Source organism: Lathamus discolor, chromosome 4 (assembly GCF_037157495.1).
Source record: "Lathamus discolor isolate bLatDis1 chromosome 4, bLatDis1.hap1, whole genome shotgun sequence".
NCBI lineage: Eukaryota > Metazoa > Chordata > Aves > Psittaciformes > Psittacidae > Lathamus > Lathamus discolor.
Window position 1 is genome coordinate 119,123,329 of NC_088887.1, and position 23,673 is coordinate 119,147,001.

The 23,673-nt window shown below is 40.5% G+C and overlaps 1 protein-coding gene across 1 annotated transcript in view; it reads left to right on the forward strand.

The window, feature by feature from the left end:
• The window catches only part of NOX4 (NADPH oxidase 4), a 107,166-nt gene that overhangs the window by 47,033 nt on the left and 36,460 nt on the right, over positions 1-23,673 (forward strand). Inside the window, exon 13 of the mRNA XM_065675881.1 lies at positions 22,935-23,016. Within this exon, the coding sequence (XP_065531953.1) occupies positions 22,935-23,016 (82 nt within the window). The remainder of the gene's footprint in view (positions 1-22,934; positions 23,017-23,673) is intronic.

The following is a 23,673-nucleotide window of genomic DNA, read 5'->3' on the forward strand; positions in this document are numbered from 1 at the left end:
TTGCAATACCATAATTTTCAGTGTTCCTCCATTTCTGCCTCTTTCCCTTATTTCCATGTAGCCTGCTGCCCCTGTGCAGTGCAGTGCCTCTGTGCATAGTAGTGTCTGCAGAAATGCTGAAATGTGCAGCTCCCAGATAAGGGGATTTTGATGCCAGCAGTTGGGAGAGCTGCCAGGTTAATTAACGCCTGGGGTACACTGAGATTGCAGGTTGCTTTCATGTTCTTCCATGCTCTTCCCTTGCTCTTTGAATGCCCTCCAGGCAAGGGGTGTAAGCCAGGATTCCCTGCAGAGAAGAGTGGTGATTTGCTACTCCCTGTGACAGTTGTATACTCCAGTGATAGTTGTCATTATTCCTTGGCAGCTGACTTTCTTCTCGCTTAGCATAGCATTCCCTTGTAAGGAAGACAAATATACAACACCGTCTTGTTCCTTTCTTATGAAGAATTGTTTTCCATGTTAATTTGTATCAGCTTGTATGTTTGTGGAAGTGAGTCAAATGAGTTTGTTGCCCTAAAAGGGATTAGACCAATCCAGGGAAAATAAGTCCGTGACTATCTGTTGAACTTTTTGGTCTGGATGCATATTTGGCTATGGAAGTGACTGAAACTTTAATAGACAGAGGCTGGGAGGACAGTGCCACATGCACATATGCTCCATAATCACCCTGACTTTCTGTTCATGTTTTAAGTATAGGATGTTGGCCAGACAAAGGCAGATTATGAGGCTAATCATACTACCCCAGTATGATTGCTCTTTTGTTGTAAGCATCATTCCTACCTGGGAGAGGACAGTAGGCTACTGGGAAAAGTGAGGTGAAGTACTGCCTAAATGAGTTTTCCAAAAGAAGTTGCATCTTTGAAGTTTTCTGATTGCCTCTGTGGTGTGAATTGCTCTCTATTAGCATTTAAATGTTACTCTCCCAACTCTGTATTTATATTCCCCATTGCGAGCCAGGTTTGCCTAGATGGGACTGTATGAGATTCAAGACATCTCACATTACAGAGACCATTTGTTGTATGAGTTTTGTAAAGCAGGGATATCTTTCCCTGGCTCAGAGGTGCAGTCAGGAAGCAGGCAGTTAACCCGACCCTTTATGCCACATCTGCACCATGGAGCCCTGTTCTCACTCAGCCCCTTCAGCCCTGTGACAATTCATGGTCTCTAATTCGCTGACTGCTTGAGGAAGGATTATTATATTTGCCACTGTCCTTACTGTCTTTCTTAAGCATGCTCTAATGGCTGCTTCTGCACACAGGATATTGGGCTGGAGGAGTTTTTATGTGAAATACTGCTATTTGAGCTCCTCTCAAGACCTGTTCTCTCAGCCTTTATCCTATTTATTCAGATTCTCTTGTGTATCACATTTTTCCATTCCTGACAGTTTATGCCTGACACCAAAGAGAGTTAACAGTTTATTTCAGAGAACTCAATTACAAGCCTAAATGAAAAGGATGCAGGAGTAGCACAGATACGCTGTGCAATGCAGAGAAGAGCCGCTTCTGCTGCCTGCACCTGGGAGATGTGGTGAAGGAGCAATTTCCTGCCATTAACTGTAGGTCTTGAGGGCGGATGCACGCTGCTGGCAATCCAATTCTATGAGTTGTGTTTCGGGTCAAGTCCCTGACACCAAGTCTTAAGTTTTGACAATTTAATAGAATACCTCGTGGCCTTAGTGTCTATGTTTTGTAGGTTGAGAAAGCAACTGCATGTCAAGAGAAAAGATAGGGGTAATAGGATGGTCAGCTCCCGATGACAAGTTGCTGTTACTGCAAAGTCTTTTATTGCCCATATCCCAGTGCTTATCATTTCAGGTAGCCAATGGAAGAAGCTGTAAGAGGTGGCTCCTGTAAAAGGCAGTCACTCCAGAGGTAATTTTTAGCATAGGAGGAGATACTTAGTAGATTTTCAGGCAATGCAATTAATTGCTTTTTAAAGCAGTAATTTGAATAATGAAAAAATTAGGACAGAAAAAATAAGGAAGAGAGGAAGAAACCTCAGAAACAGTGCTGTGAGACCTTTACAAACCAAATGGTAATCCAGACCCCTAAATAATGGATTTCTTGCTCTACTAAAATCAAAATAGTACTATCTGAGCTTAGAAGGGCTCAGAACCTGGCCTTCTCAGAAGCAGATTTGAATAAAGGCATAACATTCCCTTCCATCAGATAAATTACCAATATAAATCTGAGCTCTTTCATTTATCATCTGTGTTATGCTGGTGTTAGTAACTGTATCGTGCTAAGTTTTCATGTTCGTCAAAGAAAACAGACACACAGGCACTAGTGTTGCTGTAATGTGCCTTCTGATGCCAGTGTAGCAGATCCTCTCACATGAAATACTTCCCATGGCTCCTTTTGTAGACCTCTGAGCTGTTTATGAGACAAGCCAGGCCCTAAGCATGGCTTTTTCTCTTCATTCATTGTACAGAAGGTCTAATTACAATATATCCCTAAATCAGAGGTAGTCTAGTTAATTGATAATTGTGATTTTTCCCATATGGAGTTTCCTAATGCTACTTTTCCATATTTTGCCATGTGTACTAGTTATTGTGAATAGTGGAATAACTAGTATAGATCTCCCTAAAAAATGGGTTTGTGATAATGTAATTACTGTCATGTTTTAACTCCAGCTAGCAACTAAGTACCACAGAGCTGCTCACTCATTTTCCACCCTGCTTCCCCAGTGGGATGGGGAAGAGAATGAGAAAAAAAGGTAAAGCCCACGGGTTAAGATAAGAACAGTTTAATAATTGAAATAAAGTAAAATAATAATAATAGTAATAACAATAATCATAACAACAACAACAATAATGATAGGAAAAAGAGAAAGAGGAATAAAACCCAAGAAAGACAAGTGATGCCCAGTACAACTGCTCACCACTCACCAACTGATACCCAGCCCAGCCTGAGCACCGATTGATCTCTTCTGGGTAACTCCCCCCGTTTTCTATACTGGACATGATGTGCTGTGCTATGGAATACCCCTATGGCTAGTTTGGGTCAGGTCTCTGCTCCCTCCTGGCTTCTCGTGCTCCTCACTGACAGAGCATGAGAGACTGAAAAGCCCTTGATCAGGGTAAGTGCTACTGAGCAAGAACTAAAACATCGGTGTGTTGTCAGCATTGTTCTCAGACTAAAGCCAAAACACAGCATTGCATCAGCTACTAGGAAAAAAATCAACTCTGTCCCAGCCAAAGCCAGGACACTATTCTTTTGCTGTCATATGGCCACTTAAGTCAGCATCTGTTTTTGTGGAATAGCATCTATTCCATAAAATGTTTTGGAATTGTGGTGGCTTTTACTATTAATGCAATTGTTTCATCATGTTACAGAGGTGAAACCTGTGGCTGTAGGGTACAGCTTAGTTAGACTGTCAGGATGAAGACATCCAAGGGTATGATGGCTTTACAGTGGCTAGTCTGTGGTAATGGCAGGGGTGAAGCTCTGCAGGTTGGGTTACCCTCTGGCTCAGAGCTAAGTCAGCATGTCTTTGACAGTTATTGCAGCTGAGCTGGTGGATAGCCACTTTAAATCCTACAGTATCATTGAAGTCCCTGTAATGACTTGTGCACTGATTAGACCTGTGAGATCCCTGGATTAGCTGATAAGCTGATCTTGTTACTCGCCTGCCCTCTGAACACCTTTGTTTCATTCTGCTTCTCTTGTATCTCTGTGCTCACCTATTTCTTCCTCAGCTTTGAACAAATTGTTGGCTTAGTATTTACAAAAGGGTTTTTCAAAAGCTTTTGTTGTCCCAGTTATTGTCTAGTTTGTCATCAGTGTTGCCATCTATCAGCCTTATGCTTCCCCTGTCCTTGCTGCTGCCTCAAGTACTGCTTGTTTAGTTTTAAAGCTGACATTTCGTCTGGCACCTCCAGAGGGGAAAAAGGGAGGCCATGGGCCATGCCTTGTGTCCAAACACTTCACAGCAGTAAAAAAATCCATGGCAGTGTATCAAAACAATGTGTCTCATTCACCAGACAAACATCAGGGTGCAAGACAGAAAGTGATATTGATGATGCTGAGCTAACAGACTTCTGAGGCCGTGCAGCATGTTTTTGTGGAAAATAAATACACAGCACTTAGAGGTGTTAAGGTGAACTGCATTGCCTTAAGGCAATAAAACATTGCTGTTATGTTGCATGTTGCTGGTACAAATTGGTGTGGGGCTGTGTTTAAAACACTGCTGCTGTTCTCCACTCTACAGTAATTGTGATCTTGTAGTGACATCCTCCTCTTGTGTAGGTGTGTATGATTCTAGAGACATTTAGAAGGCCTGACCACCCTTCTGAGCAGCATGGTATTGACTGTGGGGATGCCATAAGAGCATTTTAATACCACTGGTTGAATCTAACACTCCTATCCTATAGGTTACTAAATGCCATAGCAGCAGGACGTGTTGAAGTGTGCTGGAACTCTCCAGCTAGGGCCAGGACAGGTCATGGAGTACCGGTCTTCATGACCCTAGTAAAATCTAGGTCTTGTCAGAAAATATGTATCTTTGCTTAATTCTTCCTTCTAGAGATGAGGATATACAAGTTCATTAGGTCATTTAGGTAATGACTACCTTATTTTGAATCTGATGTGGTATGATGTGAACTTTTGTCGGATATTGTCATAGTCCTTTCTTTGGAAGGTCCAGATTTGGAGCAGGAAGTTTCAGGAAATAAATCAAAACAAAACATTTTTTTCAGTTAAAAACAATAATTTTTCCAGAAATGCATGAAAGCGTGGCTCTTGTTTATCTCCCTATGGACTAAAACCTGAGACAGAAAAGAGTACACACCCCAGATTTCCATTTTTAAGCAGTTTTAAGGCAGTTGTTTGAGATTTTGGAGGCTGACTAAGGATTTTTTGCATGCTCACCAGAAGAAAATAAACATAGCTTTTGAGTGGATCTGAAGGAAGAATGACCTGAACTTGCTGGGCTGGGAGGGTTTGTCAGATGGTTCAGGAGTATCTATGTGACCTTGTTAAACCCTTGCAGCTCCTAGTTTAGAGAATGATGGAAGCATCCTAAGGTTCACTCTGCATTGCTGTGCTTAGCTGGGATTTATCAGCAAGATCAGGAGCTAGCAAAGAAGTTATATTTCATTTTCAGTCACCTTGGGGACAGGTATAGACATATTGAAGTGGTGGATTATTCAGTCAGTATCTACAATAGCCTTAGATATTTTGATTCAGACGGGAGGAGTGTGTGAAGCCGATGACAAGAAGGAATAACAAGACTACTAAGTTTGCCTGCAGGATGTAACAAGGTTGTCCCAGGATCGCTATAATTGCTACTGAGTTTCTCTAAAAATATCTAGTCACCAGTGGTGAACAGTTGGTCAAGTCTCCTGCTGTTGCTTCAAGCTTTGTTTGATTTGGGCCTTTTTCATTCCATAGTAACATGTATTTTGTTGTGTTCAGTTATTCCATGAGATTCCTGGCAGGCTGTAGAGGTGTTAATGACGTGGTGCTGTCGTTTGTTCCAGCAAAATCAGTGTGTGGTTTTGGAAGCAGAAGACAGAGATAGATGTTATTTTCCTCCGTTAGATTTTATGAGTACCAATTTTTATATTATCAGTGAATCCTACTTACACTTCTGAGGAACATATGAGTGCTAGAAAGGTTTTAATTCTGTTTCTTTCTACAAAATTTGTCTTTAGTAAGAAGAGTAATATTATTACATTACTGGGAGATTTAAAATGCTTTAACAATATGGTCAGCCAAAATGTGCCATAAAGAGTACTAGTTTTATTCTTCATTGCCATTAATGTTCATTAATTATTCTCCTTATGACTGCAAGCAAGTTCAATAACAGACAGGATCAAGGGAATGGAGAAAAAGAAGGAGAACAGATTTAGTTTTCTGGCTCAGTGCTGAAAGCCCTTTTCCTCTGATTAAAGCATTAATGCTGAAGGTGAACAGATCTGAATTTTTGGCTCCAGACCTCAATGTTTTTCATTAGTTGACCTCCAACTGACTTCGTAGCAAAACCAGCATGTCTTGAGTCAACTCTGATTTGAATAGTTAATGAGTTTTACATGGGAAAAAATTTTTAGGTGAAAAAGTTGTCTGGGAGGAATTTTTCTTCTACTCCAAAGACCTTTCTTCATGCATTCTATTGTTTGTAAATGTCTGCCTTTTGCATATCCTAGGCTCTTTTTATTCATGTAACGATTATAGAAAATGACATGGCTGAATGACGTAAATTATCCTTGGATATAATATGCACAGGATATGTGGATGTTTCTGTAGTTAAAAACTGATCCAAAAATACAAGGTTGAAGGATTTCTTGCAGTGCCTCACATGTTTTAAGCGCCCTTATGAACTACGGGAATGAAACCTGTGGAGCACATTAACATGTAGCAGCTGGTGGGATATAAGGAAGAAGTTCTTTACTGTGAGGGTGGTGAGGCACTGGAATGGGTTGCCCAGGGAAGCTGTGAATGCTCCATCCCTGGCAGTGTTCAAGGCCAGGTTGGACAGAGCCTTGGGTGGCATGGTTTAGTGAGAGGTGTCCCTGCCCATGGCAGGGGTGTTGGAACTAGATGATCTTGAGGTCCTTTCCAACCCTAACTATTCTATGATTCTAAATTAGTGTAGTTAAATAAAGGCAAAAAGCTACTCCCTACTTTGAAAATAGAGTCACAAGAAAGAAAAGCTCTGGGGCATATATTTGAGTGGACTGCCAAGGTAATTTATGGGTTTGTAATTGATATTTATATGCTGTATTTGCTGTTCTGGGGTTGCCTGTATTTTACCGTTTTTCTGTTGATCTTTGCTTAGGGATGCTTAGGGAAGCCCTAAGGATGCCCATTCTTGTGGTAGGTTGTAGAGGTACACACAGCTGCTTCAAGCAATGAATATACAAAGTCTGGCTGGACTTTCCAGTTCCTTTGTGCACCTTTAACAAGCTTAGATGTGTAATAGTTCCTAGAGAAATGGGAGAGCTCACATTAAAATGCCAGCTCTTCATGCATGCCTGCACTTCCCTCGGAGTGGTAGTGGACTCCCCTAGATGCCACTCAAGTTTTGCTGCAGAATCCCTACTGAACATCACCTTGTTTTGGTCCCAGTTCATTAAAACTTCTCCCTTATGGTCAGAATAAAAAACCAGACACACTGCAGACTTGGAATTACGAGCTACTACAGTTTAAATCACAATTACTAGTTAAAATATCTTAAAAATAGATTTGAAAGGTTTTATTTGAGGATCCTTTTCTAACAGATCAAAAAATTGTTGTAGTTAATTAGGAAAATATATTTTGAATTTGAACCATTAAAAAAAGAACAAAAAACCTCCATAGGAATTGTTGATATTTATAAACTTTTATGCTTAGAGGAGCAGTTATCTTTATGTACTCCCAACACTCGCATGATGCTTTGGAATTTCTTAGAATAATTTCTGTACAGAAGTTAACACAAACAAAACCCAAAACTTGGGGTTGAAATAGACTGGAGATTTTTCAGCTTCAACCTGTTGATGCCTACGTTCTCTTTCTAGGCTGTTTGTGAAAATGAAACTCAAATCTGTGATGATGTTGTAATTGAGTGGGTTTTCCTGGTTTTCATCTTTTCCCTTTCCTCCTTCATTTCCAGACAAAGACCATGACTGGAAAATTCATGTGCATTTTAGTTGTTGCCTCAGTGTGTGCAGATGCTTACAGAAACTGAGCATGGCGACTTTGAACCTTCTGTTTGGTGGATATGTTGTACTAAGTTCAAGTTCTGAGATCTTGCATTTATCTGGCTCTTTGCTTTCTGCACCCTCTCCACTTCTAACATTCATTTTAAACACAGAACTATTTAAAATCTCATCAGAGGTCTCATCATTGATTTGGGCTGTGGTAAGATCTAAAATGTAGCTACCTTTTGCTATAAAGACCACCAGCAGTGGTGTTTGCTGGGATAGTCAGAAGACTAGCTACCATGATAGTGACTTGTATTGCTCCTTATTCTTCGGCCTCTCCTACCTGTCTGCTTATTTCTACAGATGCCTTGTCTAAGCTTGGTTCAGAAGGAAGAGGGGCCCAGAATTTGTTCAATACTCAGCAGTTAAGTGTGGGAGTTAATTAAGACTCCTACAACATTGCAAATGTCATCATGATCAAATACCATGGTCAAATGACAGTTTCCATGTATTTCGACAGAAAATACTCTCTAGCTCCTTCTTGCTGTTATATGAGTGTTGATAGGATATCCCATCTCCTTTACTGCGTTATTTTCTCTCCTTCATTCTGTAAGTATATTTACCCCACTTTTTGCCAGCTGCTTGTCCTCACCCCAAACTCCAGGCTTCCTTCAAATAGCAACTCTTTGTTCCAAAATCTCTTTCTATTCCAAGATACATCAAAGTCAGTGCTGGGCTTGTCCATGGGAAGCAGATCCTGCACCCCAGTTGTAGCAATAATTCCCTACAGCCCCTTGCAACTGAGCTTTGCATTCATGTGCCACACACACCTTTCTGTTGCTCCATCCAGTACTTTGACTTTTGCATATGTGTTGTCTCTCTGATCCATCTAGCTGGAAAATTTGGGTTTCACCATAAGGAAATATAGCCTGTCTTGCAGCCACAGCTCTCCTCTGCCTCAGCCCTTCCCTGGAGACCTGTCCCATTAAATCATAAATACTATTAACAAAAATCTGCCACCCGCCAACTAAATAGTTGTGAACTGTAGAAATCAGATTTCTTTGGCAAAAAAAAGGGGTATGTGACTGCTGCAAAAGTGTTAGTTCTTCCTTCAGAGAAACAAACCAAACCTCAGAATCATGACATGACAGTGGACCAAGAGCAGGCTTCCACAACTTGTCAGAATAGGTATTTTGTGTATCTGCTATAAACAGAATAGAAAAGTTTAGTTTAAAATGTTTATGGCTACAGTTGTGGCTGCCCCATCCCTGGCAGTGTTCAAGGCCAGGTTGGATGGTGCTTGGAGCAACCTGCTCTAGTCGAAGGTGTCCCTGCCCATAGCAGGGGGTTGGAACTGGATGAGCTTTAAGGTCCCTTCCTACCCAAACAATTCTGTGGTATAATATGATATTCTATACAAACTTAAACTACACATGAAACTATGTGCTAATCACAGCTCTGCACTGGACTATGAACCTTATGGTCCAATGCTTCGAAAGAGTGGATACCCCTATGCAGAACAGAGATGTGGGGGGAAGTTCCTAATGGGAATGGAATCAGACTGCCAGTTCAATACAGTTTTTAATATAAAAGCATCCTTTTGTGAGTGTCAGTCATTAATTGTAATCCAACCCAATTAATCTCTATATTTTAGGCCTTGGAATTTCCAAAGGTGTTGAGGCAGAAATGCCTTAAATACTCTATAAAGTTTAACACACTGCAAGGTAAATTATTGCTGGTGCATTTGAATTTTGAGTGAAATTGGAAATGGCAGTTGCTACGTGCCAAACGTGGCATTTCTTAATGAGACAAATGACTTGGTTATCTCGGTATTAACTAAAGCACTGTGAGGACAAATTGTAGGAGGGAATTTATAGGCTGAAAATGACTTTCCAAACTGTGAATGGGATTGCAGCCTTGCCCATTGTCGTACGCGGCATAGAGTGTGTTGTGATGGCAATAAATGGCGCTCTGGTATGAAATGCAGCAGCTGATGGGGAGGGTGTAGCCTGTATTTGGTTTCACTGACATTATAACCCACATTTCTGCAGCTCAGGAATGTTCTTGTTCTTCCTCTTTTTCTTTATTTAAAGCTCTTTTTGCTCAGAATGGGGATAAAGTGACAGAGCTTGTTTCAAAAAGGAAATCATGATACTTCTTATTTATATAGTTTGTGATAGTTGTAGCAGATTAGACCACAGGGCGCTATAATGAAATAATATTCCATGAGAGGCAAGTTTTGCTGGGGTAGTGGTGGTGGTGGTGTAATATCTTTTATTAGATCATCTGAAACAGCCGGAAAAAGCAGGTTGTCTTTCAGGCATGCAGTGCCTTCAGCAAAGACAAATCAAAGAGCAGGGAATGAAGTAACCCAGTTACTTGTTTAAGCAATATTTTCCTTCAGAAATATGAGCAATAAGATTGACTGGTAAAAATTAACAGAAGATATCCCCCCCCACCACCACCTTTTTTTTTCCCTAAAGTTGATTTACCTTTTCCATAAGAAATATTGCTGTTCCTCAGAAAAATTCATATGGTCAATAATACTGTCTGAAAGCCAAAAACATCACTTGCAAATGCTATCCCCACTGCCTCTTAGGTTTTGTATGTCCCCAGCTTTCTTGATCTTCTCTTGGCAGTTTAGGGTATATTGGCTGTAATATGAAATGGTCTCACTCTGTCCTAGAGAGAGAATGTACTTGCCTTGTGGCAGATACAGTCCGGCTGGCAGCTCTAACTTGAGAAAAGAGGTGAGCATGTGAGAAAGCTCCACTGTGACTTGCATGAATCGCTGCATTTTATTTATATATAAATGTCCACACACATCCCTAAACTTTCAGCATGTGGGTTTTTTTTTTACATTTCAGTATTTTTTCTCTTAAATTCTCCATATCTAATCCACACTTTGAGAGTAAAATCTGAACAATGATTCGCACAAAGTGTCACTGTGTTTTTAGTAATTTGAATGGACCTTGTATTCTGTGTAGAAGCTGATAAAAAGTGGATGACTGCGTAGCTTTACAGCTTACCTGGAACCAGAAGAGCTTAAATTATGTTGAATTAAATGCTGTGATCATGAGTAAAGGGGAATGCTGCTCTGCTGTGAAAGTCTGTGGAACAAAATAGAGGTATCTGTGTGTTTATTTGCATTGGACAAAGTGGGGACTCAGTGCAGGGCAGCATTTACTGAGGGCTGTTGACATGTTTTTCAATGTTGAAGGGGGATTTTGGGAGAGGCAGAGTTTCGGACATTATTGCTGTTTTGAGTTTTGCTGAAATGGCTGCTGTGATGATTTTCCTGTACTGTCAATGGTAACTAGGACACCTACAGCCTCCGAGAAGCTTCCATGTCCTACGTGAAATGAAAATAAATCAGTAGGCACTTTGTGCTCTTCATTGCGATAAACAGTTATAAGGACTATCTCTTCCCATAAATTTAACGTATTCACATATTCATTAAGCACACTGTAAGTGCCATTTCCTCGAGGAAAATGCCACAGACACCCATGCGCATTTTCCAAGATGAAGCTGTGATGCTCTGCCAAGTGGCTGGTGCCAGCCCGACAGCACAGGGCTTTCCCTCAGGGATTTCACTTACACTGTGACAGCTGAGTGTCTCTTGAGCTTAGTCGTGACTGGTTTGAAAAAGGCAAAATGCATAATTAAAGCAGGACATTTTTATAAGTTCTGGTATTTGATGTTTGCAGGTTTTTAGCAGGTCGAGGGGATTATGCTAATTGTGTCCCATTATTAACAAGAATGGCAAATAACTTTGCAGTGCAGTTTCCAAATAAAGCAGCATTTCATTGATCCAAAAGTTTGTTTATAAATAGATTTTCCTTAAAAGTCTCCTACACTTCTCAGCACAAATGTACCAGCACGTTGCCATTTCTGCACGAAGAGGTTTTTAGCACTTTTGTGCCCTTTTGTATTGCTGAATTTGTGATGGTACACTGATGTGTTGCTATATACCAGTTCATGACAGGTAGATATCTAATGACAGCTTACAGATACAGAAATGGACAAAATCACTTCCTTACATTTCCTTACAATGATGTGAGAAACCGTGTGATCTAAATCACGTTAAACCACTGGTTCTTTGGTCTAGAAAGTAGTTATCAATGTAGTGTTATTATATAGTAACATAGAAAAGCTTTTCTCCCCCATTCGAGGCTGGGGATACTTCTTCTGTTGACTTAAGTGGTAACAGACCTTCTGTCACGTAAAAAGATGTCTATTTGGTATTTCATTATATTCATAACGTGATAGTTGAAAGATGGAGATGATCCAGTAGAAAACCCTGCAGCATATTTTAAGGAGTCTACATAAGAGCTAGTGCTAAAGTAATAAATATAGGTATTTTTAAGAAATTATTAATTAACAGTTAATGAAAACTACCCAAATTAGGTTATATACAGCAGTTCATATTCAGGGAGTGGGATGGCTTATGTTCTCAGGAATGACTTGTCTAATTCAGATGCAAGAAGAAATAAGAAAATTGCTTACATCAGGTTGAAATTAAGCCAAACTTTTGATACATTTCCTGATACACTTGTGTGCATTGCATTTTATCACCTATCCAAAAAAAGAGAGAAAAAAACCCAGTATCTAGTGGCTCATTTCATTTGCCAGTCATTCAAATGATTTCCTGCTGAGGTTTTGATATTGCCCTTTGAGAGATGTTATAAGAAATGGAGCCTCAGATGTGATTAGATCTTTGGAAAAAAATGTGCATTTCTTCCCAGTGGATCATCCCCATTTGACTAGAAAATTTATATAGAAAATAGGATCCAGCTGGGCTCTCATCTCTTTATCCTGTGTTATGTTTCAGCGCAACTAGTGCTAGGAGTTCTGTTAGAGAAGAACTTGTACGTGTTATCTGAAAGACACAGGCAGCTGAAAACACAGGGGAAATGATTCTTATATATAATTGGAGCCCCTTAATACTCTATTTCTTCTTTTATTTTTTATTTGGAGCCTTGTTACTGTTGTTTCTAGCATTTTAGCTTAGCTAAGTGGTTGGCTGGACAGACTTTCCCCTCATAGTGTGTGTATATCAGCACCGCTGTTTTGTCTGAGCACTGTCTCTTAAGTATTTAGGGTATTTCAGCTTTCCCTCTGTCCCTCAGCACAGACCCTGAGAACAACTTAGTGTCTTCAGTGTAGGTATCCACACAGCTTAGCTAGGAGGAAGAAAAAGTTAGGCTTAGTGACCTTACTAACCTCAGTTAAGCCTTGGTGATTAACACCACTATTCCAGCTGCAGTTGGGAAGAGGGCTGGGCAGTCTCAACACTATCTTCTATAACAAAGCAGGGAACAAGGGTGCATTAGCAAGGAGACTCTCATTCTCTTCTGCAAACTCTTTTTCCTTTAGCATTTTCCATTCCCTCGGCTGCCGCAGCTAGGAGAAGCAAGCATGACCAGCATGGATGAAGACTATGGGAGGGCAGTGTCTTGACTATGTCTATCAGCAGTGGGTACAATTGCCTCCTAAACTGCTGTGTCCCACCTCTCAAACAGACATGGGTTTGCAGTTTTACCCAAAGGTGGCAATCAATGGAAAAGCAGCACAAAATACTGATACTGGTATTTTTTTGCTATAAACAGACATGTTGATTATATCAGTGAATTTTAGGGTGACTTTTAGGAAAGGAGTTGGCACAAAGAGCTGGGGTGTGCTTAGCAATGCTGTGTCTATCGAGGCGTCCCTTGCTAGGGCAAAATCTGCTGGTGCTTCACTCCTGTTCTGTTGTACTGAAGTAGGAGTGCTTTGTGCAAGACTGGCTTGGTGTATGTTTTGGGTGTGCATCACTCAACTCAGTAACAGTGGCTGAAGATAAAATATAATCTTATCAGCCTTAACTCATCCCTGATGTTGCACAGGGAAGGATTCATTAGATCTTGAATACAAGTCTCATGGAATGTAATTGTTCCCTCCAAAACGTTCTGTCCTATCTACTTTTAACCTGGGAGGGAATAAAGCAGATGGAGCCAGGCTCCCCTCAGTGGTGTCCAGTAACCGAACAAGAAGCAATGGGTGCAAATTGGAATACAGGAAATTCATTTTACATGTAAGGAAAAATCTTTTCTGCCATGAGGGTGGTCAGGCACAGGCACAGGTTGCTCAGAGAGGTGCAATCAGAGATATTGAAAACCCAGCTGGACATGGCCCTGAGTAACCTGCTGTTGCTGGGTGATTAGCACCTTCAGTGTAGGTACCCTCCCCAGAGCTGGGGGATAGGACTCGGAGACCCCTTCTACCCTCAACTTTTCTGTGATTCTGTGATTTTTTTGGGGGAGTAATTTACTTGCATATTTGAATGTAATAATGAATACATCTATGCTAGTAAGAGGGTGAAATGATCCCATGCTCAAAGTATAAACTGAGACAAAATATGAATAGACAAAAGCCCAAGATTGAGTTCCCAGTGACTTATGGTGGTTTTATTACGATACAAAATTTTAGCCTTGGATGGGATTAATTCCATTTTTTTTGTGACTGTTATTTAAATATGCTTAATAAAAGTTCTTGTAACTTGGTCAAGTGTATAAAATATGTTATGCTTTCAAATCTATTTATAGGCCTGGCTAAAAATACCAGTGCATGTATGCATGTGGGTATGTAGTGATGTTTGATATATTTGGTGACAAACTAATACACATGTTTGGAGACGAAGTGACCATGACAGCCCAAGAATAACACTTTGCAGTGGTGATAATTATTTCCATGAAGACATCAACTTTGTGCTCGGCAGCAATAAAGATGAAATTTATTAGGAGAAGAACAGAGAATAAAGCAAAGGAGAACCCTGTGCAGCTGGGTAAATCTGTGGTGCTCCCAGGACCTGAATCTTGCATGCAGGTCTGGTCCTCATCTCTCAGACAGAATACTGGACAAGGTTCAGGAAGGAATGACAAAGATGATCACAAGCGTGGAAGGCTTCCAGGCACAGGACAGCTGAGTATGCAGGGACTCTTTAGCCTGCAAAAGAGGTAATTTAAGGGAATATAGCAGTGGTCTACAAAATCATGCTGTAAGAGGGATAGGTAAGGCTTGACTGTTTGCAATTTCTGGCAGTATCAGAACCTTTGGCCATCCAATACAGTAAGATATTATTTCAGAACAAACATAAGGTGATGAATGTTCACGTAGTAGGTGAGAGAAACATGGAACTCCTTGTCAGATGATGTGGGATAGATAAGGATGTTTACGTAGGGGACTGGGAAAGTAGTTGAAAGAGAAGTCAAGGTATTTCTTAATAAGCAGACCACCTTAGGATCAGGAGATAGAAATGGTTGGAGGATGAAAAAACAACAGCAGGAGGGTCTTGCCTTGTGCTGATTCTTCCAAAGTTTTTTTGCATGTGAAGCAATATCTTAGGGTAGGGGGTCCCTTGATGTGAATCAGTGCAACCTGATGAATGGTGCTTTTGCTCAGCTTTTTAGAAGCATATACCCTCTGGAGCTTTGCAGTGTGGATAGTATAGCAGTAATTTCACAGCTGGATGGTAGCTCCATTTCAGTGTTAAAATGCCATGGAGTTTTTGAAAGGTTGGGCTTTCTCTGTTTCTCTATCAGATTATGGGTTACAGAGAGAGAACCAGTTGAATCCCCCCACGACATAATTTGAGTCTTCTTTTTTTGGTGAGTGTAAAGACGTTTTAGATCAAATGTAACAACTTTACCTTAAAGCCAGGAAGGATATACTGATCCCTCATCATTTTCTCTGGCATGTTCTGAAAGAGGAAAGTGCACCACTAGTGAAAAAAACGGTGGCTGAGCCTTCCTGCATTGGCTGATGGGGAGCTCAAAAAGCAGAGTACATCCCTTGATGGCTAAAGAGAGCAATTGCAGAACTCAGTGCTGAAAAAAACTGCATAAATAACATTGGCTTCAGAGTGTGTATTTATAAAGATATTTTTTAAAGTTGCAGTTACATTTTTATGTGCTTTACTGTTGCACTTCGTAAGTGTTGAGCTGTAGAATGAACTCTGCTGCCATGACAGAAATAGCATTCAACTATAGTAAGAACGTCTGAGAAAAAACAGCTTCTTGATTAAGACGTTGGCTTTGAACTTCAGTGGTCAAGTTAATCTCCAGCTCTGCCAGGGAGTTGTTGTGTAACCTACAGCAGGATTTCTAACTCAGTACTGAGCATCAGGACTGCTTGATTTTGGTATTGTGTCTGCTTCCCTTCATTGGCTGTCCAAGGAACCTGAGTCTGGTAATGGACAGCCTGGGTCACTCACTGCTGTCTTGTCAAAGTTAGACATACAAAATGCTGTCTTACTGTGGTCCTCAGCACCTCTTTTCCCTGTTTTGAAGCAAAGAAAGTGATGCTTTTTCTTTCCCGTCATTCATCTTCCAACCTTTTAAGGTTCCTTGGACAAGAATTGCCTTTTACTTTGATTCTTCATTGGCTGGTATATGAGTACACACAAATAATCATGCAGTATGTGTGATTATAATGTAAATGAGGAAGATCTAATTAGAAATAAATCTGTCCAAGCTAATTTTGACATAGTAGGTGGACAATTCAGAGATAAGAAAGCACCTTGAGTTCCAGCAGGGAAAGGATGTGCTCATGCCAGAATCAGGGAGTGAAAAGGATTACCATCTGGTAAACACACAGCTAGAGAAAGAGAAGGAGCTGACCACTTTTTAGGAAGCAAATGCAGGTTAAGATAGAAAACAGTGTACTTTCTTCAAAGAAAAGAGGACTATTCTGGAGGTTTAGAGTGACTGGAAGGTTCACAGCTGACCTGTGTAATGATTAACTGATTTCATCTTCTCTGCTTAAATAAACTAAAATCCTGCAAAAGAAGATGTTGAACAGAAGGATGATTGCTGTTTATTCACACAGGTTAGAGAATGAAAAGACCAGTTCCCTTTCTGTTAAATCTTTTCTATTTCCCTTAAATAAATATAGATGCTAAGTTTTATATATAATTTTCAGCTTTCTGTTTTCTTACTCTCTTGTGATTATTATTTGTTTTCAGTAGCTCTGTGAATGGTGGCTCTCATTAGTCTTTCAGGTGACTGAGCAAGGTGGAAGGAAACTGTAGTGATAAAACAGGAGAATTAAACTCCAAAAGGCTTAATGGACTGGGAATCATGGAAGTTTAAGCCTGTCAAAAAGCCTGTCTCCACATATCAGCAAAATATGTAATCATTTCAGAACCTTTAGCTCATCAACATTAGGTCATCATTGTTTTCTTTCCTCCCCTTTTAATTAGATGGGGGAGAGAACTGACACTTTCATAACTTCAGAAACCTTAACCATTTATAAGCCACAACTCAAACTAAAGTACTCAACATTTCAGTTTTATTCCATCTTGTTGCTTATCAGTTTTATAGCCCTTAACTGGCCAAGACTTCTTAAATGCCTTTTCCTTTTACAAGGCACCGAGGAACTACTTATGACAACATCTCTGAATTTAGAGAGGCTTGCAAGTGTCTATGTGGTAGAAGATAGAGCTGAGATGTGTGTTTCAATTAATGTAGAAGTGCTACAGATGGCTACAGAAACTTGACTGCAAAATACCCAAATTCATGAGTGTCACTGTGGATAGACAGTGTGGCTTCTGGGCCATAGTGTTCTGCACTTTGTTGTGGCTATTCTGTTCCCCCTTTCCCTGGTTGCTTTCTAACCACATTTCTGTTTATTCTTAAGAATTTTGATTTAAAAAATAATCTATAAAGATAATATAATAAATCCTTATCCCATAAAAAGCAGTTACCATCAGTTTTACAGCATTTTTAATTGTGTTGATTGCATGCAATTGAACTTGTTTTTATTAGGGGTTCAGAGCGGTCTGAGCCCGCTGTGTGTAAAGGTGGTCGGGATAACCAAATGTATATCTCAGACTTCAGTTATATAGTGCTATGGCCTCATAGGTACAGACTATTTGGACACGGAAAGAGCAAGAATTTGATTTCTAAGACCTTTGAAATTCAGTGGAGTGAGTTTGCTGCTGTTTTCTGTAAAATATTTTGTTACAAGAAGGAGAAAGGAAAGAAGAACCCCACTTCCTGACTTTTCAAAGTCAAACCTAACACAAATGCATTTTGTGACTCATGGTATCATCTTTGAAGTGCTAAAGCAGTAAGAACTACAGGGATGTCACAGCTTCAAAAAACAACTGCTCCCTGTGCCATAGTGTCTCCATCTACAGCATGTGAATATTAATGTGTTTTAATTCATAGGGACCTTCTATACAAATTGCTTTGAGTGTTAAAATATGATCATAAAATTTTCCTTTGTCTCTCTTTCCACTGCTGTAACGGTTTATCCTGGAAAAAAGGAAACTTGAATTGTGTAACCAGTTTGAATGGGCTTCAGACCGTATGTCCAGGAATGGCTCACATTTTTTCTGGCATTACTGTTTATTCACCATACTGAGCACAGCCCCATTCTGCTTGAGAACAGCAATGACATGAATCTAACTATTTCAAAGAGAAAATTTCCCTTGAAATGCATCATTCTGTCTTTGCAAATTGCTAACTGGATTTTCATAACAGGTATTATAAAGATGTTAGTGGGAGTTTATGTAGCGATTCCAGCGGCTGACTTGTGAATATGTTGAGCTGGGAGCAGGAGGAAGAGCAAAGAGGAGAAAAGAGGGGAGGAGAATTAGATGTGAGACAGGGAAGAGAGGTATATGCAAGAGGACAGATTATAAAGCTTTCAATGGCAAACTTTTCTCCCTTATAGTCTACAACCTTCCTGATTTAGGAGGACAGGGCATAAGATTGTATTATTACATCTAGCCCCTAGTCATCCACCGGTAACTGTGCTGCACATTTACCTAAACATACACGACCCCAGTGGGACTGCCTCACTTTAACTGAAGACTTATCACTAATCAAGGATTTTGAGGGAACTGTACACCCAAAATGAAAGCCAGGGGGAAATGGAGACACTCAGCATGTTGAAAAGATTAAGTTTGAACAGAAGATAAGATGTGATTGTGTAGCCATTCCTGTGTGTGATGTCTATGAGGACTTTGTCCTGTGGGTGGGCTTATGGGAAAGTCAGTGAGATGACATCTGCAGTGTCAATTCAGCTGTGACAAAACAATCGATGGCATAATAATGATATCAGAATAGTGATTATCTAGTACAGACTTAAACTAATGCAAATTGCATGGATAGAATGAAGGGAAGATACTTGTAGATTTTCAGAAGTAAGCCTTTTAAAACTTGGTTAAATAAATGCTATGCATGTTTTGTTAAAAAAACAGACCAAAATGTAGACAAAAGCATCACATTTTAGGTACTAGCCTATAAGAAGTGATGGAAAAGACTCGATTTTGGGAGATGTCTAAGATAACCTAAGTACTGAGTGGTACTGTTTATCAACTGTTTGGTTTGATGCTATTCATCAACTAGTGAATGCAAATGAAAATACTGTAAAAATGCTCTAATTATGAGTTTCATCAGTTTGCAAATCTTTCATTTGTTGTCATAGTGTGGATTAGGAGAAAATCTTAGTTTTTTTTGAAAAAATCCCCCCTCTTAGAGGTATCGTGATCTTTTTCTTGGTTCACTTGTCAAGAATTAGGCTTCTGATATTCACTTCTGTAAAAGCACCAAAAGCACCTCTGTTCTGTTAGTAGCTGCCAAAGCTCTCATCACCTTGATGGGTAGTCCTTAAAGGCAGCAGTGTCGTGTGCACCAGTGTGACTTCTGTACTGCACACATGTATATGTAATATGAGAATATTATAAACCTGAAGGGTTAAGCATGTACGTAATGGTCCTATGAGACAAATTAGTCCTAACGGCTTCTGTTCAGGATTTGCAGGCTGTGGAGGCTACATGTGCTCCAGGAAGTTGTAGGTTGTGTTTGAGATGAGGTGGAACACTACCATATAGCATAAGTGCTGCCATGGTGTCCTGGTTTTGGCTGTGATAGAGTTAATTTTCTTCTTGGTAGCTGGTACAGTCCTGTGTTTTGGATTTAGTATGGGAATAATGTTGATAACACACTGATGATTTTAGTTGTTGCTGAGCAGTGCTTACACTAAATCAAGGACTTCTCAGCTTCTCATGCCCTGCCAGTGAGTAGCCTCGGGGCACAAGGAGTTGCGATGGGACACAGCTGGGACAGCTGACCCTAACTAAGCCAAGGGATGTTACATACCATGTGACATCATACTCAGTAAAAGCTGCCCGAGGGCCACTGCTTGGGAATTTCCTGGCATCAGACTGTACGAGGTGAGCAACTGCATTGTGCATCACTTGTTTTGTGTAATCTAATCCTATTATTATTACCACTCTTATTATTTTCTCCCTTTTCTGTCCTAATAAACTGTCTTTATCTCAACCCAGGATTTTTTGCACTTGTACCCTTCTAATCCTCTTTCCCATCCTGCTGTGGAGTAAGGGCAGTGAGCGAGCAGCCCTGTGGTGCTTAGTTGCTGGCTGGGGTTAAACCACGACACATGGAAAAATGAGTAAAGTCGTATGGTGAAAAGAAAATACATCTGCCTGGGAAATTTGCCATGCCGTGGGGAAAAAAATCAAAGTTGACTTTAACTGAAACAAGATCCAGTAGGGAAGCTGTTTAGGCCAATTTCAGATGCTGTAACTTGGCTGCTTTCACTCCAGTACTGGCCAGCCCTGTCACATTATTATTCAAAATATTTTCAAGATTGTGGCTTGTTGAATTGGGTCCTGGAGTGCAGCCAGGTGGTCTGGATCAATGGGAAAGGGCAGCAGTACAAGAAAAAGGGTCATGGAGAATGGGGATAGAGATGGAATATGGCCCTTTGCCTGGGTGCCATCCATCTTGGGCAGAACAATGGAGTGGGGATATCTGCTCCTTCGCTAAGATGTGTTTTGTCTCTCCTAGAGAGCCACAGGCTCTTTGCAAGGTCTGCCAAACCAGCCTCACTTACTTTATGTGTAATGGGGTGTTGTACACTGCTGGACTAAGAGGAGCATGTCTCTCCAGGCTTTGCATTGCTCTTGCACCTGGTTATAAGCCCTCAAAAATAAATAAATCAGAGCACCCCAAAGACAAATCCTTAATCATGGTGATTTGCACCGTGTTCTGGAGGTCCAAACCCGCCAGTCCTGTCATTCAGTGTTTGCCATTGAAAACTTCTCACTCCTCCACCAGGCACACGCAGAGGCTGTTGTTCATACAAAGCGTTTTTATAAAGGGTTCCTAGAAATGCGCCAGTAGCTAAAGTTGCATTGGGAGATTCCTGAGGCTGGGGTGGAATTTGATATGGTTGTTCTGAAACATGCACAGTTGGTCATTTTGCACCAGTGAAAGCTTCCTGAAGCCTTGTAGTTCTTGTCCAGTGTCTTTTGAAGATCATAGCTTATCATTAAGGATACAGGGCGTGCCCACATACGGCATATTGCCATGTACCAGGGGACTGAGGAAAAAAGCAAATCTCTGCATCTTCCTAAAAATCCAGCAGGAGGTCAAGAAGTAGCTGTAATGGCAAGCTTTATGTCAAGACAGGGAGCAGGGTGTTCCCTGAAAGATGCTCCTTGAGTTTCACTTCCATCTTCACAGCATTGCTGTTGTTGGCCACATCCATTGCTGTCCTAGTTAGGTACAGGGAAAGCTAAGTTTCACTTTGAAGATGCAGTAAGAAATTTGGAGGTACAAGTGTTTATTTTGCTCAAAATGAAATTGAACAGGCGTAGAAATAAAGGAACAAACTAAGTACCAGCCCTTCACTGGCAGATCCTAGTACCTGTCTGAGATGTTTGCAATACATCTCAGCCAGCTGATGAAATACTAGATTAGGCCATCTGAGGCTACTGACCTTTAAAACTGAGCCCTTAACACGAGAGTTTTTCTTCTGAATTTAACACGCTTTCATCAAAATGTTAGTAAATACAGGTTTGATTGCTTTATTTTTTCATTTTAGAGGTTACATGAATTGTATCCAAATTAGTGGAGTTTGGTTATGGTGACATAACAGTAAATAAAACTGAATGTTAAGAAAGCTATCATATACTAACCTGTAGGAAGTAAGAAAGCTTCTATGATTCCTTTTTGGAGATGGGAGATTCAGATTTTTTTCTCCACTGATTTTCAATCCCTTGATATCCTTATCTGTAAACCCACTGTTAGAAGATAGTTTGAGATACATAGGGATATAAGGGGAGGGAGGACTGCACTTATCCTCAGGTTCAGTTACCAGAATGAAGAATTTACGTAGAAGAGATAGTTGATTTGGAGAACCCCACAGTAGAGCTACTACAAACAACACAGGCCACAAGCTGTCATTTAGCAAATGATGGATAAAACCTGTTGCTGAAGACTTTAAGCCACTGCTATAAGGTATTGCAGGAAGAGAAGGGGATGCAAAGGTGGGAAGGGCACCACCAGTGCCTTGGGTTTCTGTGCCACTGAAGGACTGGTTAAATAAAAGCTGCAAGTGATAGAAGGAAAGAAGGAAACAAAGCACGTCCCATGCTATAGAGAGCTATGGGGTGTGCTGAAGGGATTTGACCTGGGTAGGAAATACCTTTCTATTTCTAAATCAAGTGAGTTTTGAGGAGGTTCCCATCTTCCAACAAACTGAGAAATTGATACTGATAGAAGCTCCTACAGATCCTGCTTGTGTATTGTATCTAACCACTTCTAAGAGAAAGGCATCAGAGCAAGGCAGCTACACCCCACAACTACCCCTTCACTTGGTGGTCAGTGAAGCCCAGTCACAAAAACCTTACCTGCTGCATATGGTCCTATGTTGCAGGTTTTTAAATACATAACAGTGGATCAAAGCCAATCCAGTCTCTCAGCCATCCTTGAAAATACCAATTAATCAGTTACCCAAGGACTCATACTGCGGTTTAATTGAGATAAATCATTTTATATATGTTTCTTTAGACTACTGTGACCCTTGAGTGGCTGGTGAATTCTTAGTAGTTCCTCCTTTCTGTTCAGACTAAGCTCTTCAAGGCAGGGACTCTTTATGGCTGTTTGTATATGATATCCAGAAGACCTGTATGCAGGTCTCAGAAATTTGTAAGCACTACTGGAATTCAATATTGGATAAAAAAGACATGTAAAAATATTACTAAAAAGGGTTACAGGAAACAATGATTTCTGGTCTTAGCAGCAGTTTTGTGTGAATATATAGATTTTATTCCCTATAGCTTTGTCCTCTGGTAAATATTGCTGGAGAAGAGAATTCACTGATATTGTTGATTGCTTACTTGTGGCCTGTGCTTAGAATGCAGAGTCACAGTCTGGGTTTGTTGTGTTGGGTTTTTTTTTGTTTGGTTGGTTTTGTTTTTTTTTTTTTCTTTTCTTCTTTATTTTCTTTGTCCTGACAGAAAGATTTCGGGATTTACTGCTCCTGCATTCCAATCAAGATACAGAGATTCTGCCCATCTTTCAGCAGAGGCGCTATCCCAAGTAAGTAAGATTGTCTTCTTGGGAGAAATACATTCTTCATCTATTTGCGGCAAGGGAGGCTGAAGCATTTATAGCACTGTACATGCTTTTGGTGTGAAGTCCTACGGCAGAGCTGTCAGGGAGCAGCCACACTTGCACTGAGCTTTGCAGTCTTTCAGTGGTGTCAGGGAGAAGCAGACGTGCTTTGCAAGTGTGCCCAGCTGTCAGCAGGGAGGTGGTGGTGGCAGAGTGCAGACATTAAGTTGCCTGGATCAGTGTCTGGTGGAGCTTTGTTTCACTTGGCACTGTGTTGACATAGGCAGATGTTTTGTCAGGCTAATCCCCACACTTGTCTTGTGGGATTCCATCATTTAGGGTGACAGATTCCCGTGGGTTTTAAAAGGCTCCCCTCTAGAAGCCTGCAAGCACTAGAAAACATTTTTTTTTCTGCCCTTCTTAGGGATATAAATACAGGCAAACCAAAAGAGGAGTGTTGTGTGTTTAGGAGGTCTTACATGTATAGAGTATCCTGAACAAAACCTCTTATTCTCCCAAGTGACATACCTGAATGAAACAATGAATGCTCCTTGCTATATTGGTTAAAAGAAACAGTCACTTTCAGCTAAGTCCTGAGAAGAGGCAGTGAAGGGGGGAGAAGGTGAAGATGACAAAGAACTG